General features: G+C 35.8%; 1 protein-coding gene across 5 annotated transcripts in view; it reads right to left on the bottom strand.

Annotated features, from left to right (window-relative positions):
* CCSER2 (coiled-coil serine rich protein 2) overlaps positions 1-18591 on the bottom strand; it is a 189891-nt gene that overhangs the window by 41944 nt on the left and 129356 nt on the right. For all 5 annotated transcript variants that reach the window (XM_034931016.4, XM_014346506.6, XM_003828207.6 and 2 more), the window contains 2 exons: positions 12588-12671; positions 6147-6233 (listed from right to left, as the gene is read on the bottom strand). In XM_034931016.4, the coding sequence (XP_034786907.1) occupies positions 6147-6233; positions 12588-12671 (171 nt within the window). The remainder of the gene's footprint in view (positions 1-6146; positions 6234-12587; positions 12672-18591) is intronic.

Raw genomic sequence — 18591 nt, 5'->3', positions numbered from 1 at the left:
AATTTGCCGGATGTGGTGGCGGGCACCTGTAGTCCCAGCTACTCGGGAGGCTGAGGCAGGAGAATGGCGTGAACCCGGAAGCAGAGCTTGCAGTGAGCACAGATCGCACCACTGCACTCCAGCCTGGGTGACAGAGGGAGACACCATTTCAAAAAAAAAAAAAAAAAAAGAGAGAGAGAGAATTCACCCTTAGTGACAAGCTAGAAAATAACCACATTATTTGTTAAACCACCTCACTGGAGGTAGATATACTTTCTCATAGGAAACTAAAAAATTCTTGATTATTCCATCAGGTTAAAATGATACATTTCTACTTTAATAATATTTACCCATATTCAAAATTTTTCTTAACTGCAATCAGATCATTACAATTTCCTTATACAAAATAAAATCTAAAAACAAAAATGTCTATCATAGAGACATATTTCCCATTCCTAAGAAATGAGACAGTCACTGAAACAAAATTCAATATAGGCTGGGTGCAGTAGCTCACACCTGTACTGCCAGTACTTTGGGAGGCTGTGGCTGGCGGATTGCTTGGGCCCAGGGGTTCCAGACCAGCCTGGGCAACAAGGCAAAACCCTGTATCTACAAAAAACACACAACAAAAACAGCCAGGCATGGTAGCATGTGCCTGTAGTCCCAGCTACCCGGGAGGTTGAGTGAGAGGATCACCTGAGCTTGGGAGGTTGAGGTCACAGTGTGCTGAGATTGCACCACCGCACTCCATCCTGGGTGACAGAGTGAGACTCTAACTCCAAAATAACCCCCCAAATTCAATATATAATCAAGTATTTACAGTCTCTTGGAATTCACTGTAATAGGATCAACTTTTAACATATATGAGGGGTATATGAGGAACAGAAAAGATAATTTAAAAACACTATCATAATGAAAACACTTTACTTATTCCATCCTATTGCAATTCCAGAAATTCAGGTGCTCTTTGATTTATAATGGGGTCACACCTGGATAAACTCATAATATTGCTAAAAACACACTTTTGATTTGGGATTATTTTCAACCTATAATGGGTTTATCAGGACATAATTCCATGATAAGTTGAGGAGCTTACTGAATGAGTATCACTTTTGTACCATCATATAATCAAAAAATCCTAAGTAGCAGACTGTCTATGATTTATTTTCTGTGGTCTATACGCTAACACATGAAAAATAATATTTGGCAAATATATGAGTTTTCCAAAATTTGGAAAAGTCTAGTTTCTAGTGACATGTCAACATATATAAAATGACTAACCAAATCATTTTCTCACCATCTGCCTTCTTTATTGCTGACAGACTGTACAGATGCTCACCTTCTATTTGGTCCCACATTTGGGGAAATGTGTCCTAATCTCTTACCCCAAGGAGATAGAACTTAATTAGTCTGAACCAATGTGATTAATCCCATTCCTCTATGCTTAGGAAGGGACAAGTAACTCAAATCTAGCCAATCAAACAGGAAAGTCTAGGGTATCTGAGAAAGGGTTTGTTGATTTTAAAAACAGACACTGGAGATAATAGGCCCTTAACCTATCCTTGGGTATTACTGTGTGAGAATGTGACACATAGAGCAACAGACATCTTGTGACCATGAATGGACAGCCAACAGGATTCCAAAAAAGCCGATCTGGAACCTAATCAATCAGCCAAATGACCAATAAGAAACCACTGAAATGGATGGGACCTACATAATTTCTTGTTGAGTTTACAACTGTTTTTATTTTTAAAATCACTTTTAGTTAGGGACTTTTACTCGGAACTTAAAACATCATAAGATATGCACTGATTTACACTGGGTGATTTAGGGCTTATATAAGAGTTGCTATTCATCATGTATCCATGGACCAGGCATTAAATAGTTTACCTATGTAGTTCTATCGCAACATAACTATCATAACCCTATATGGTCAGTACTATTTTTTTTTTTTTTTTTTGAGATGGAGTCTTGCTCTGTTTCCCAGGCTGGAGTGCAGTGGCACGCGATCTTGGCTCACTGCAACCTCGGCCTCACGGGTTCAAGTGATTCTCCTGTCTCAGCCTCCCGAGTAGCTGAGACTACAGGCATGTGCCACCATGCCCAGCTAATTTTTGTATTTTTAGTAGAGACAGGGTTTCACCATGTTGGCCAGGCTGGTCTCGAACTCCTGACCTCAGGTGATCTGCCTGCCTCGGCCTCCTAAAGTGCTGGGATTATAGGTATGAGCCACCGTGCCCAGCCCAGTACTACTTTTATTATCCTCTAACAGAAGGGGCTTAGGAGAGATTATAGAACTCCCTTCAGAGAACATGGCTATAAATTTCAAAGTCAGGATCTGAACTCAGGTCTGTCTTGGTTTTTCAAATATACTATACTGCTAGCCCACTTAACCTGAGTTCCACTGTCTAATGTGTCTCCCATAAAGGAAATTCTACACTAGCAATTTCCCAAGATTATTCTGAAGAGTCAATGAGAAATGTATCTGAACTATTATTTAACTATGGTATTGTAGTAAAGATAAACAGGCATTCTTAGCATTTTTTAGTAAGGTTTGAATAGTTAAACTTATATGCCTTTCAGTTAATTCTCAGAGCGCTGCAATCTGATTTTAAATCAGAATATTTTGAATTCAACACTTTATACTGTCAACGTATTTTTATGAAGGTTTGCATGCAAACATAGGTTGGAGTTGAATGTATATTTTTTAAAAAGATAAAAAAGCATAGAAGGCTATAACTGAAAGGGAAATTGGAAATCACCTAGAAAAACCTTCACATTTTGGATAAAGAAAGCACTAGAGAGAGGTGATGGAAACTGTCAGTGCCATTTAGCTAATTAAATTAGAAACAAGTCCTTTAATTCCTAGTCTATGATTCTTCTGATTTTTTTCCTATATTAAGAAGAATAGAGATGTTAAAAAAAATTTTAAAGAGGTGATTTTAATTTGATAATGTGAAAAATACTGTCACTTATCTTTGTTTTCAAATGGTTTGTATCTGTTAAAACTCTCTTGGTTTGAACAAGTGACTTTCTCGAGTTCTATAACTAAACCTTATACTGTTAAAATCTTTGAGTGATTTCTAATTTTCTACTATAAAAAGGATACTTGGCCACCTAAAACTAAGGCATTCACTTTACAGAGATCACTGCTTGCAATGAGAAGCAGTGAATCTTTTCTAATCCTCTAAATTTATGTTGAGAAAACCACACTAACATTAGCCTTTACATAAACTGTAAAGAAAATATCACGAAGTTCTCCTGGTACGGGGCCACAGCTCCTCTGCAATTTGTAAACATGCTAATGAGATTCTAATGTGTTTACAGAGGGAATTTCTAGCTGAATACACCACAGCTTCCCAAGCAATCCATAGGAAAACTAGGCACACCACCTAGAAAAACAGGTGGCAGGCTCTTTTATGACAAATATGATTACTAGGTTTAATATATCGAGTACACAGAATTTCAAGGTACCTACTGATAAAGATTAATGCTTTCACTTTTCTTTCTTTAGGATGCTCTTCAATATTTCTTAAATCTTTCTAAAAATTATTTTCAAGGTGAGATATTATTCAGGACAACTGGTGCAGTCTCTTCAACAAATCAATACAAAAAGAAAAAAAAGAATAGTTCTAAATTAAAAGAGATATAAGGGATATAACCAGTTGTGCATAGTCCTAGACTGACTTTTAGTTTAGGGACATCAAGGTACAGGATGTTTTTGGAACAACTGAGAAAATCTTAGTATGGACTAGATATTAGAAGATGTTAAGGAATTACTATTAATTGCTTAGAGATAATAATATAATTTGAGCTATGAAGAGACCTGTTATTATTTTTTTAAAGATACATTCTGAGGTTAAAAGAATACTTTATCAAAACTTCACGGCATAAAAAGATTCATCTTTCATTATTTATCATCTGTCCATATAAAGTGACCTTTTTCATAAATCTTTGTCTTAAATTTACTTTTCTAATTTTACTATTGCAATCCTATTATTTTTGATGAGAATAATTTTATTCTGTCTCCCCCAGTCTTCTATTTTATTTTTTAAGACAGAGTCTCACTCTGTCACCCAGGCTGAAGTGCAGTGGCATGATCTTGGCTCACTGCAACCTCTGCCTCCTGGGTTCAAGTGATTGTTCTGCCTCAGCATCCCAAGTAGCTGGGGACTACAGGCGTGAACCACCACAACCAGCTAAATTTTTTGTATTTTTAGTAGAGACAGGGTTTCACCATGTTGGCCAGGCTGGTCTCGAACTCCTGACCTCAAGCAATCCACCCACCTAGGCCTCCCAACGTGCTCGGATTACAGGAGTGAGCTACCATGCCCAGCCTCCCCCAATCTTTTATGTTCAGCCTTATCGTGCCATTTTCCTTTAGCTAGATTTTTTTTATACAAAGCAAGTTACTGGATTTTACTTTAGATCCTCAAGGAAAGTCTCTCCAAGACATAAGACTATTTGCAACTACTATTATATTTGTTATATTTGGTCTAATTTCTATTACTTTAGTTTTATGCTGTTTTTAAGTTTTCCTTATTTTTCTACTTCGTCTTTTTTAACTTTTAACTTTTGCAAGATACTTTATTCCAACCTACTAATTACTTCAAAGCATTTCATAAACATTATTATAATTTATCTAAGTATATTTTTTAAAATTAAGAATGTAGAATATTCATTTGTAGAAGATAAAAAATTCAGTACTTCTAACTTCCTTCAGCATATTCCTTATGTTCTTCCTCAAACTTATTTAATCTGAATATTTTCCAAAATTAATAGCAACTTAAAATTTTAAAATTAAAAATAATTTTTAATTTCAGAAAAATTAAGGATTTATAAATCCAAACAAATCCCAACATTAGAATGATATGTAATTTACATTAGGTAAAATGGGCAGTAAGTTTTCTCCAACTAGTGGCTCAGAAGTTTATACCACTTAGTTTCCATTTCACCGCTCATTCATTTTAATCTTTATCTCCTTATTCTTGAGTTATTTTTCAATTTACCTCTCAAATATCTGAAATGTATTAACTGGGTCTGTCAAGACATTAAAGGTCAGAATTTACCTTTGTATATAAATAAAAACTTGCTTGGATATAAAATATGAAGTTCATAACCTCTTTTCTGAATTGCACAAGACACAATATCTTGTGCTCTGTAATATATTTTTGTAAAAATCGAAGCTTACATAATTTTCTTTGTTGTCTTTTTTCTTCTCCCTGAAAGTTGATTGGGTTCTTGTCTTTGGCTTTGAACACAAACACTAGGCCTTATTATTTTCCTTTTTAATTTTGTATGTGACAGGACCTGAATTTGTAATATTATGCTACTTTTTATTCAGTTTCATAAATTTTCTTTGTTCCTTTAATCATAATATTTGATTTATCTGCTCTATTTATTCATGAAATGGATCTCCGTGAGCTGACCCCAGTGGCTCAGAGCTCAGTATATGATATCCTTTATATTTTCAGTGAGATTAATATTTCACCAAATTGCTTTGTTAGACCAAAATGTGCTCTTGACTCACAACAAAGATTTCCTTTTGACTGTTGTGATTTTTAGGCCATTATTTTCTTTTTATCATGGTCTTTTATATACAAACTAAGTAATAATTAAATTCAAGACACCATACATATTGTTTTCATATGAGACTAATATGTGAAATTGCACAATTATTAGATTATGAAGATTCAAACATGACTCTGATGGATCATTCAATAGCATCCATAGGAAATAAACATTTTCTTGGAGTACCCTTCAATCTGATAGTGATGCAGCTACCTAAATCTGAATACCCAGGCTAATTCTGCTCACAGAGACAGAAAATACCCTGTTCTCAACTCACAAGTACTTGTTTCTTTAAATATATCTGAAGAAAAGCCATTTACCCTTGTATCAACAAAATGAATGTAAATTGGTAAATTTTAAATACCCAAAACTGAGGTCGCTGAATCAATGAAGAATTTTCCAAACCAAATACTTAATATTTAGATTAAAAGTTAAATCACATACTTTTATTACAGTGCATATAATCTAAAAATAATATAAAAGTGCAACTTTGAGAGCCAAAAATAAAGCTAAACTCTGCTTCTGGCTCAAAGTTTTATGAAAAACACATTTCACCCAGTTTGAAAAGTCTCTATACATTATACTACAATACTTACAAGCTGAAGTTCTAATAGTTGGATCTTTTCATCTTTTTTCTTTATTTCCTCTTTAAGTTGTTTTATTTCATTTAATAAATCTTCATTCTGAAATATTAAAAAATTTTTAGATGAGGTATTTAAAATACCATAATGAGAGGCATGAAATCAATGATGAAGACACAGTAATGAACAAACTATCTGGTCATTTAGGGGGGAAATCCTCTATTAAAAAAAAATCTAAAATTTCATCCGGTAATGAAGTCTGACATGTTGACAATGAGCAATAGTAGCAGCAACAGTTAGCATTCATTGAGAACTTATTAGATGTTAAAAACTAAGCACTTGCACTTATCTAAGCATTTGATTCTACCCACACTCCTGAGGTAGGTACTGTAATCCTTTTTTACATATAAGAAAACTGTGACATAGGCCACAGAGTAAAAAAAAAAAAAAAAAAAAAATCACATACAAAAAAGCAACTTCAGCTAGACTTCAAGGGATACATAAGAGTAGCCTGTGAAAGAAAACAAAGGGCATGAGAAGCAGAGGCAATAGAATAATTAAAGGCACAGAGGCATTTCATGGCTGGTTTACAAATCAGCAAAAAAGATAAATGTGCCTGAAGGGTAACAAGGAAGATTCTTTGACCATGAGCCACTTTTTGAGGAGTACCTCCTGAATCAAAGAGAGAACACCTTCTCAATAGGATCTATAAGAAATGCCTAGTACTATTAAATGGAAACCTACTGTCAAGCAGGAATCCAGTTACATTTCCAAAGTGTTAATCATTACCCTATAGTTAGCCCATGTTGTTTGTGTTTCATTATTCAGTTATCCAAAAGAGAAGGTAATATAAGCAAGGAAATTCAAATATAGATGTGAATAACATCTTTCCAGAGAGAAAAACAAGTAAGCAAATAATTAGGATGTGTTGTAACTAAGCAAAGAATGTCATCCCCTTTAGCTACATCGGGAACAAAAACATATATTCTCTTTAACAAAGAGATCAGAAATAGACATTTTACAAAGCCTTGAACATATCACATAAGCATCCCAAACAATGTGGAAGATTTTTAAAATGCTATTATGTACACTATAATTGAAAAAGACTTTATTACATACAAAAGATAATCTCCACTTGTTTTTAAGTTTAGGAATTATAAAAATTCATAAAGACAAAAAAGATGGATTGCAGATCATGAAAGATACATTTCTAAGAATACATTTAGAAGGACACATTTCTAAGTTATGTAGCAAATATAGCTATTCAAAAGAAATGATTTATATTTAATTATATAACATTTTAAGGCACCTTAACAATTAACATTAGTTAAAAGCTATTGATAATCCATGCAAATATGACAGAGGATTTATATCTCAAGTATATTAACAGCCTGTCTAAACATTTAAGATCATTTTTAAGGCCTCAACAGACAAGTAGCCAGTTCTCACAAATATACATATAACTGGTAAAATGTTGTATTTAACTTGTTGAATAAAGTATTGTTTTATAAATATTAAGTTAGTGGTGAAATACCCAATGTAATTAACCAGACTGCAGGAAAAAATGGCACACCATCAGACATAGCAGTTAACCTTTTTGGACAAATATACATCTGTATGTTTAAGAGCCATCAAAATACCTGCACTCTGATTCAGTTATCCTACTCCTAGGAATCTATATGAAAGAAAGGATCCTAAGAAAGAGAAAACCTATAACAAGGTGTTATCTGAAAGTTAACAAGTTTACAATTGTCCTGTAAGAGGACAACGGGAATAAAATGTAGCAACTTCATGGAACACTATGTAGCCATCATTCATGCAGTCACCAGTAGGTTCGGACAGTGTTACACAGGAAATAGACCCAAAAATGAAATCAACAAATAATGTGCTAAGAACATTAATAGCCAGCATGTATATAGCACTTGCTGTATGGCAGGCACTGCGCTAAGGATTTTTTTCCCCCACCAAAACCATTTCATTGTTTTAATTTTACTTTTAATTGACAGATAACATTGTACATATTCATGGTTTACACAGTAATGTTTTGATACATATAATTTATAGTGATTAGATCTGGGCAATTACCATTTCCATCATCTCAAACATTTATCATCTCTTTGCATTGGGAACACTGATTTTATATATAAAGATAGGCAAAGAAGTGACATCACACATCAGAAATGAGGGACTACAGTGGGGTTCCAAAGGATAAGCACAAGATTCAGAAGATAGAGGAGTGTGGTAGGCTTGGAATTTTAGTTAAAGGATTCTAAGTGCCATACAATATAATACAAAGGTGAGGGAAAGCATAGCACGTCTGGAGAAGTATAAGCAGTGTCGCTGTTGCACATAGGTTCTGATTAATGTTGAGAAGCAATTGGCTAGTAAACTATGCAAGGGCCAGATCACAGAGAGCCATGACTATCACGCACGGCCTTAGCTAGGGAGTGACAGATTTGCATTTGAGATGGCTTTGACAGGTGTTTAGAGGACAAATTTTAACAAAAGCAAGAAAACTGAGCTAGGCACTTATGAAAATATTATAATAATCTAGATAAGAGTAGGAGCCTGATCCAAGAGAGTGATAATATAGATGAAAAAGGAGAGAAGAAATCAAAATTTTGAGATTTTTGGCAATTCACTGCATGTGAGAAAAGAACAGAGGAGCATTCAAGGGTGACACTGTATTTCTAGCTTGAGTGACATGGTGAATAGCTGCGCCAACAAAAGAAATGGTGAATACAGAAGAACAACAAGTATGTCCAAAGAGGAATATGTGTGAATTTTAAATATATTGTTACACAGGTGGGTGGGCAGTAGGGGGGAGGTGGGGACATGGTGGAGCCAGAAGAGATCTTGAGGTTTCTTCAGTTCAGTATGTCAAAGTACTGTATGTTGGGGTATTGGTTTCTGAGCTCAACAGTTATCAGTTTTTTCATTAAATAAATAAAATGTTGAAGACATCTCACATACAAATACACACACACACACACACACATATGTGGGGGGTGAGAGAGAGAGAGTCTGTGTTAGAAGTACTTATGGGTGGGACATACAATGTAAGTGTGTCCAGTGGGCAACTGGATTACCAAGCATGAAAGAAAGGAGTTTTACATGTTAGCCATATATGTCATATTTGAAATTATGAGAGTAAGATGTTCAAAGAGGACTGGACTAAAGATATAAATCTAACATTTAAAGAAGAGGAGAAACCTACAGGAAAAAATGTTGAAAGGTATGAGGGATTCCAGAGAGAAGTGACACAAAAGCCAAAGGAGAAAGCTTTTAAAACAAAGGTCATGTCAAACGTCTACAGCATTGAAATGGTAGCTATTTTCATTGTTCCAAGTTTTCACACTAACTGGAAAGGAGTTTAAAAGGAGTCAAGAAAAAGTGTATTTGATTTACTGAAATTAAGTGAGATATACACATTTACAAATGAATAATGACAAGAAAGTAGAGGAGGCGCACTCAAGACAGATGAGAGAGGAGGAAGAGATGCAGTTAGGTCCTTAAGCAGCAGCAGAAGACAAGAGTTAAGAACACAGAAGAGCTGATCTTCCATAGCACAGTGGACACTTTTCCCCTGTAACTGGAACAAAGGAGTAAGAATGAGACAAATATAGATAAATTAGAAGGCAAGAAGGAGGCCGGGCGCGGTGGCTTATGCCTGTAATCCCAGCACTTTGGGAGGCCGAGGCGGACGGATCACGAGGTCAGGAGATCGAGAAAATCCTGGCTAACACGGTGAAACCCCGTCCCTACTAAAAATACAAAAAAAAAAAAAAAAAAAAATTAGCCAGGCGTGGCGGCGGGCGCCTGTAGTCCCAGCCACTCAGGAGGCTGAGGCAGGAGAATGGCGTGAACCCAGGAAGTGGAGCTTGCAGCGAGCCGAGATTGTACCACTGCACTCCAGCCTGGGCAACAGAGCGAGACTTTGTCTCAAAAAAAAAAAAAAAAAAAAAAACCAAAAAAACAAACAAAAAAAAGAAAGCAAGAAGGCAGGAAGCATAAGATATTTACTGGATGAACAAACATAAGGCTACCTGCAGAGGTTGAGAAGTATAGCTAAGCATGGAACTTGGAGAGAGCTATTTGGAAGAGATCATTAAGGGAATGGGAGAGGGATCTGTCCTGAGATTAAATAAAAGGATAGATTAGAGGCATGGTAGGTCCAATGGAGACTTTAGATCCTAAAATTTTAATGGCACGAGATGCAGTATTTGTGTCATTTGAAACTGCACTGCTAAACCATTTTGGATGAAAGGTGACACAGTTGGGGATTTGCTGATTAAAATGCAAAAGAGACCAGAATACTGAAGAAAAGAGAAGTATGACCTATTGCAACTCAGCTTAAATAAGAAAGACTAGGAATAATCTGCCTGGAAGGAAATGGAGCAGGGACAAGAAATAAATACTGTGTAACAAAATGTCTATCATATGGCCGGGCACAGTGGCTCACGCCTGTAATCCTAGCACTTTGGGACGCCGAAGCGGGCGGATCACAAGGTCAGGAGATTGAGACCACGGTGAAACCCCGTCTCTACTAAAAATACAAAAAATTAGCTGAGCGCGGTGGTGGGCACCTGTAGTCCCACCTACTCGGGAGGCTGAGGCAGAAGAATGGCGTGAACCCAGGAGGCTGAGCTTGCAGTGAGCCGAGATCACGCCACTGCACTCCAGCCTAGGCAACAGAGCGAGACTCCATCTCAAAAAAGAAAAAAAAAGCAAAAAATGTCTATCATATAGCATTAAATATTTAGATGAACTAGAAAGGAACACTGGAAAAGAGTAAAGATACCAATTGTGTAAAAATGTTGGAATTAATTTTTTTTCTTTAAAACATAATTTCTTGTCCGGGTGCGATGGCTCATGCCTGCAATCCCAACACTTTGGGAGGCCGAGGTGGGTGGATTACCTGAGGTCAGGAGTTCGAGACCAGCATGGACAACATGGTGAAACCCCATCTCTACTAAAAATATAAAAAATTAGCCGAGCATGGTGGCAGATGCCTGTAATTCCAGCTACTTGGGAAATCAAGGCAGCAGAATCGCTTGAACCCAGGAGGCCGAGGCTGCAGTGAGCCGAGATTGCGCCACTGCATTCCAGCCTGGGTGACAGAGCAAGGCTCCGTCTAAAAAAAAAAAAAAAAATCTTTATATGTAAAAAACTTTTTCTCACTCACACACTCACACACACACACACACACACACACACACACACACACACACAAATTCAGGAAAGAGGTCAACTTTGCTTTTAAAATGTTAGTCACAAATTCACAATTTTTTTTTTCTAAACTGGGAGGTCATCAGAGATTACCTAAGTCAATGGTTCTCAACTGAGTGTTAAGAGATGGCCTGCTGTGAACCTGCTGACTTAATGTATTATACTGAGAGTAGGATGAAAGCTCAGGGTTGGGAAGCAATCTGGGCAAGGACAGGTAGTCAACAAGTTGAAAAGCCAAGATGAGAGAATGAGATTGACTACTGTACTATACTCTTGTGATTTTGATTGCTTTATATACAATCTTCTTCCCAATAAATCACTCTGCAACCTATGAGCAAATAATGCTTTTCTGCCCTATTAATTCCAGGCCTGGCCCCTTGAATTGTTTTGAAAGTGATATGTGCCACATCCAAGCAGAATTCACATGTGATCCTATCAAAGTTCTCTTCCCACTGGCACAATAACATGTCCCACAATAGGGGCTGATCTGTCTCAGTATGGATCCCAGAATGAGGAAGACACATGAAGCAGAGTCCCAGCTGATCTACAGCCAATATGTAAGTGAAATATAAATTTCATTATTATAAGCCACCATTGCTTTCAGGTTGTTACTGTAGATGACTAGCAAACACTAATAAGTGTACCCTGAAAATGGGATGTAAAAGCTAACTATAACTTGACTTGGAAACATTAAATTAACCAAGAATCTCTGTGTGTGCTTAAGAAATAAATATGTGCTTAAATAGTTGCAAAATAAAAGAGTTTTCTTCAACTAAAAACAGACATAAATAAGAATTATAAAAAAAACACTTTCACTCACAAAATACATCTGTATTCTGTATTTTTAAACATGATAAAAGATAAATTAATCTCATTTTCAGTATACTTCTTCAATTTTGGGATTTATATATGAGAAGCACCTATAACCATTTTAACTTTTATTCCTACTCATATTTTTAAAACTCTTATCATTTATCATTATGAGCAATATATTTTCTTTTTAAATCCTGCAACAGTAGTAATACAAGGACAGATCATTATCCAACTGATAAATTCAAATTAAAGCACCACAGAGATATCATTTCAACTTAACAAAGTAGCAAAAGTTAAGAACAAACCTGATGCTTTAGGTATTAATACATTTATTACTGTTTTCATTGTCATTGTATCATTATTTTAGTATTTAAAAAGAATTTTGAAAAATCCAGCATGACTACATAGTCATACCTTATATACTTTATCACCATCTTCTGGTTCTGGACTGGATGGCAATGACAGTTGAATATCATGCAATGAACCACTTCCATCATGCTGTCAGAAAGAAGGGAAGAAAAACACTAGATTAATATAGTAATTGTGGACATTCAGTTCAACCTGAATTTACCCAGACCAAATGCTAGCATGGTGAAGACCAAATGCTAGCATGGTGAAGAACAAATGGGAGACAAAATTTTAGAAATCTTCATTTCCCCTATATATACTGTTAGAAGGAAATGTGGAAGAAGAAAAAAGGGAGCTACGGCAAGAATAATCTGTGGAAGTAAATAACGGATACTATATAAGCGGCTGAAATACAGAACCATTAAGCATTATGAGAACTTTCCTAAAGAATTTTAAGACTGTTTCACCTAGGAAAAGTGTAAAACAAAGGTCAACTGAATCTGCTTTGGTTTAGACATGTTTTGAGTATCAAGGAGCCATAAACAATAATATTAAGTAACTCAGTAAGGCTTAGCAGCAAAAATAACTGAATTAAAAATACTAGCTACATGAGGATATATATCACATAACTCCATTTATATGAAGTCTGAGAAAAGGCAAAACTAATCTATGGTGTTAGAAATCAGAAGAATGATGGTAGACTAAAGGGAAGGGGGTTACTGACTAAGAAGGAACATTAGGGAACCTAGTAGGAAGCTGGAAATGTTCTATGTCCTGAGTGTACGGTAGTTAAACATACATATGAAAAGCTTGAGCTGTACACTTAAGATTGGTACACCTTAACCACTTTACTGGATGTATCTCATGCCTCAAAAAAGGCTGAAATAAAGATTTTTGTTCCAAAACATTATAAATAAAATAGGATGACAATATTAAGTTCCACCCTTTGCTGAATTGGTTTAGTAATAAGAAACCACATGCTCAATGGTTCAGAAAGACAGCCTCAAGAAAAATGAACCAGAGAAGAATATAACTGGATGACGTGCTACCTTGATCAGGACTGAGCCCCTGACCAAGGCAGCACAACTGAGGTTCAACACCTTATTTGTTCATGATTCCTGGCTGCCTCAGTAAACCCAGTGACTGAACCAGCAACCTTCAAGGAACATAACATTGCAATCTTCCTCAGATATATCCTTTCTGGTTCTCCCATACCATGGATAATGTCTACAATAGGGGAGGTGAGCATGCAGGTTATTTTCTTCTTAATTTACTGTACTGTATACCCACTGACACAGAATCTCTAGGGATGGGGCCCAGAATTTCTAAATGTGTATTTAGGGCAGTTCAAAAGGTAATGCTGATTGACAGTCAAGAGAGTAAGTGTTTGCCAAATTTCCAGCATAGATAAATTACTTTTCTATGGTGGTGTCAAATGGACATTAAGACTTTGATCTAAGAACATAGGCAACATCCTAATGAATAGCAATATTCTCGGAATACATTTTTAAAAATTAAGAAATAAAGAAAGTAAAGTGAGTTTTACAGGACTCATCTCAGTAAAAAGTTCATCTCCGTTATTACTGCCTAGACATATAAAAGCATCGCCAGTCCTACCTACAAGTATATTTGAGAAGAGAGACAGACTGTAAAATTTGAATTATTTCCAAATATCTAAATGTCTTCTTCCCAACTGCAATGCAGGAACCCCAAGGAATATGAGACAACACAAGCACATACTGCTTTGCATTAAATGCAGGTGTACTTGTGGGAAGTGTACAGCAGAATAGAAAAAATAAAACAACAGCATTAAGGATAGAGGAAAAAAGAGAAGTCCAGCAAAACAGAAAATACCAGAGGTCACAAAATACCAGGAACTGAGTAAAGCAGCTCCATAAAGCTGTTGTAAATTCATCGGTTCATCCCTGAGCAGCACTTGCTTGGATCTGATCCTAAACAGCATAGCAAAGACTTTGAAAAATAACCTAAGATCACTTCCCAGGTCCCAGACTAGCCTCTGGAAGGTGTATACTCAGAACAGATCTGGAAAGCATGGCAAAAGCTTTGAAAACAGAGCTGGCATTAAAACCACAATCAAGACAGCTAGCTGTACCTTGTAGCCTAAACTCAACCACATTGTTTGCCTGTTTAAAAACAAAATAAAGATTTAAAGAAGATCAGGAATCTCATTATACAACGTTCAAATATCTAATATATAATCCAAAATTACTCAACATCTAAACAGAGGAGAAAATGTCAACTCACAAAGGAAAAGACAATCAAAAAACACCAACACCAAAATGACACAGAAGGTAGAACTGGAAGAGATTTTAACAGAGCTGTTATTAAAATTCTCCAAAAGAATAAACTCTTGAAGGGACTACAAAGAGAAAATCTCAGGGAAAAAAAAACAAAAACAGAATATAAAAAGTAGAAACAAATGGAGATTTTAGACCTGAAAAGAGTCAAAAACCAAAGTTTTAAAATGCACTATTGATGGGCTAAATACTAGCATTTCAGATTACACAATAAACTTAAAGAGTGATCAACAAAAATTATCCAATCTGAATGATGAAGAGCAACAAGATTGGTCAAAAAAAATTGACAGAGCCTGCTCAGGGACATATGCGGACAGTAATAAAAGAGCTAACACTCCTGTCATTGAAGTCACAGAAGGATAGGGGTGGGCAGAAAAAATATTTCAAGAAATAATGGATAAACACACCCCAAATTTGGTGAAAGACACAAACCTACAGATTTGAGAAACCAAATTTAAAAGAACTAAAAATACACCAAACATATGCTCTCTGAATATAAGAGAATTTAACTAGAAACTAATAACAGAAAGATAATCTCCATACACTTGAAAAGTAGACAACCTTCTAAATCATCCTTGGGTCAAAGAAGAAGTCTCAAGAAAAACAAGAAAATATTGTGAATTGAAGGAAAATAACAGACACCACATACCAAAATTTGTGGAATGCAACTAAAGCAGAGTGATAAGGGAAAATTATAGAATGAAATACTGTTATTAAAACAAAGGTGTCAAATCAATAACTGGAGCAAAATAAACGTACAACAAGCAGAAAGAAGAAAATAATCAAGAGCAGAAATTAATGAAACTGAAAATTAAAAAACAAATCAATGAAACTAAAAACACTTTCTTTGAAAATTGCTAGACATCTAGCAAAACTGCCAAAATGCAAAAAAGAAAGCACAAATCAAAACATTATCAGGAATGAAAGCAGAAATATCATTACAGACATCTCAAATGCTAAGAGTAAATAAAGCAATAATAATATGAATGACTCTACACACACAAATTTGACAACTTATGTGAAGTGGCAAAATTCCTCAAAAGCAACAAACTCTTGAAACTCACCTAAGATGAAATAGATAACCTGTGTAAACATATGACTATTAATAAAAATGAATTCATGGTTTAAAGCCTCTCACTAAAAAAAAAAAATCTGAGGCCAGATGTTTTACTGGCAAATTGTTCCAAAATTTAAGAGAATAACATCAATTCTATACAACCACTTAGAGAAAAATCAAATTAAATTAATAAAATCAATTAATGAGGCCATTAATTGCACTTCCCTGATACTAAAACAAAGACAGTATAAGAAGACTACAGATCAATATTCTTCATGTATAAGGATGCAGAAGTCTTTTAAAAAATCTCACACATGTAATCCCAGCACTTTGGGAGGCCAAGACGGGGGGGATCACCTGAGGTCAGGAGTTCGAGATGAGCCTGGCCAACATGGCGAAACCCCATTTCCACTAAAAATACGAAAAAAAAAAAAAAAATCAGCCGGGCATGGTGGCGCATGCCCATAGTCCCAGCTACTCAGGAGGCCAAGGCAGGAGAATTGCTTGAACCTGGGAGGCAGAGGTTGCAGTGAGCCAAGATTGCACCCCCGCACTCCAGCCTGGGCAACAGAGTGAGACTCCATCTCAAAAAAAAAAAAAAAAAAATCGAAGAATCAAAACCAACAATATGTAAAAAGGGAAATACACCATGAGCAACTGAGGTTGATCCCACGAATGCAAAGCTGGTTCAACAGTCAGAAAGCAATGTAATTCACCAAATTGAGAAATAAAAGGTCTGCACAATTATCTCAATAGACTACACAGATAAATTTCCTGGCAAAATTCAATATCCAATCAGGATTTTAAAAAAACTCAGAAAGCTAGGAATAAAAGAACTTGCTCAACCTGATAAAGTTCATCCAAAAAACCCACCAGGCATGGTGGCTCATGCCTGTAACCCCAGTACTTTGGGTGGCCAAGAGGGGCAGATCGCTTGAGCCCAAGAGTTCAAGACCATTCTGGGCAGTATGCTAAAACTCTGTCTCTACCAAAACTATAAAAAATTAGCCAGGTGTGGTGGGATGCACCTGTAGTCCCAGCTAATTGGGAGAATGAGGTGGGAGAATCACCTGAGCCTGGGAAGTCAAGGCTGTGGTCAGTCATGACTGTGCCACTGCACTCCAGCCTGGGTAACAGAAGGAGATCCTGTCTCTGATTCCCCCCCAAAACCAAAACAAAACAAAACAAAACAAAACATCCTATCAGTAACATCATATTTAATGGTGAAACACGGAATATTCTACCCCAAGACCAGGAACAAGGCACTCCTATTCAATATCATAGTGGAGTTTCTATCCAGTGCAATAAGGCAAGAAAAAGAAATAAAAGGCAAACGAATAGGAAAGAAAAAAATAAAATAACCTCATTTAGACACAGAATGTATGGTGTAGAAAGTCCCTTAAGTATCTATAATAAAAGTACTAGAAATTTGGGAGGCTGAGGCAGGCAGACCACATGAGGTCAGGAATTCAAGAACACCCTGGCCAACATGGCAAAACTCCATCTCTACTAAAAATACAAAAATTAACCAAGTGTGGTGGCACATGCCTGTAATTCCAGCTACTCAGGAGGCTGACGCAGAAGAATCGCTTGAATCCAGGAAGCAGGGGTTGCAGTGAGCTGAGATCGTGCCACTGCATTCCAGTCTGGGCAACACAGCGAGAACGTCTCAAAGACAAAAACAAAAACTACTAGAACTAGTACATGAATTTAGCAAAATCACAGGATACAAGGTCAATATACAAAAATCAACTGTGTATGGCAAACAACTGAAAATTGAATTTAAAAAAAACTACCATTTATGATAAAGCAAAATCCAAAAGACAAGGGAAAAAAATCCAAAATAACAAAAGAGAAATACTTAGGTACAAATCCAACAAAACACAGACTAACTCTGTATATTAAATATATAGGTTGATTTCTTTTACATATATGTATATACATATATGTGTATGTATATATGTGTATATGTGAAGGAATATATGTGTGTGTATATGTGAAAGAAATCAGAGAGAACTAAATAAATGGAGATATCCTCTGTTCATGAATGGAAAGATTAAATATTGTTGAGATATCAATTCTCTTCCAAACTCAACTGGAGATTCAGTATTCTCCCTATCAAAATCCCAGCAGAATTTATTTTTTGTAGAAATAGAAACGCTGCTTCTAAAATTTACATGAAAACGCAAAAGAACTAAAATAGTCAAACAATTCTAAAAAGAGAAAGTTGGAAGAGTCACACTACTTCAAGACTTACTATAAAGCTCCAGTAATCAAGAGAAAGTGATAATAGCAAAAAGATAAACATACATCAACGGAAAGAAAAGAGTCCAGAAACAGACCCACACATTGATGGTCAAAGGCATTTCTGACAAAATTACAAAGGCAAAACACTACAGAAACAATATTCTTTCCAACCAATGGTGCTAGAACAACTGAACATACACGTGATAAAAATAATCTTGGCCCATAACGCATACCACATACAAAAACACTTAAAACAGATTATACACCTAAGTTTCAAACTTAAAACTATAAAACTTATCCACTTAAATATAGAAAATCTTTGCAATCTTAGATTGAGCAAAGATTTCTTAGACCAAAAACATGATCTATGGAAAAAATGGTGGCAAAAAAATGATAAATTTTACTTCAAGAGCAGAACTTTTGCTCTCACACCTGTAATCCCAGCCTT

This window comes from Pan paniscus, chromosome 8, assembly GCF_029289425.2.
Source record: "Pan paniscus chromosome 8, NHGRI_mPanPan1-v2.0_pri, whole genome shotgun sequence".
Taxonomy (NCBI): domain Eukaryota; kingdom Metazoa; phylum Chordata; class Mammalia; order Primates; family Hominidae; genus Pan; species Pan paniscus.
The sequence above is the reverse complement of the archived record's forward strand: the minus strand, read 5'-3'. Positions and strand labels throughout refer to the sequence as shown.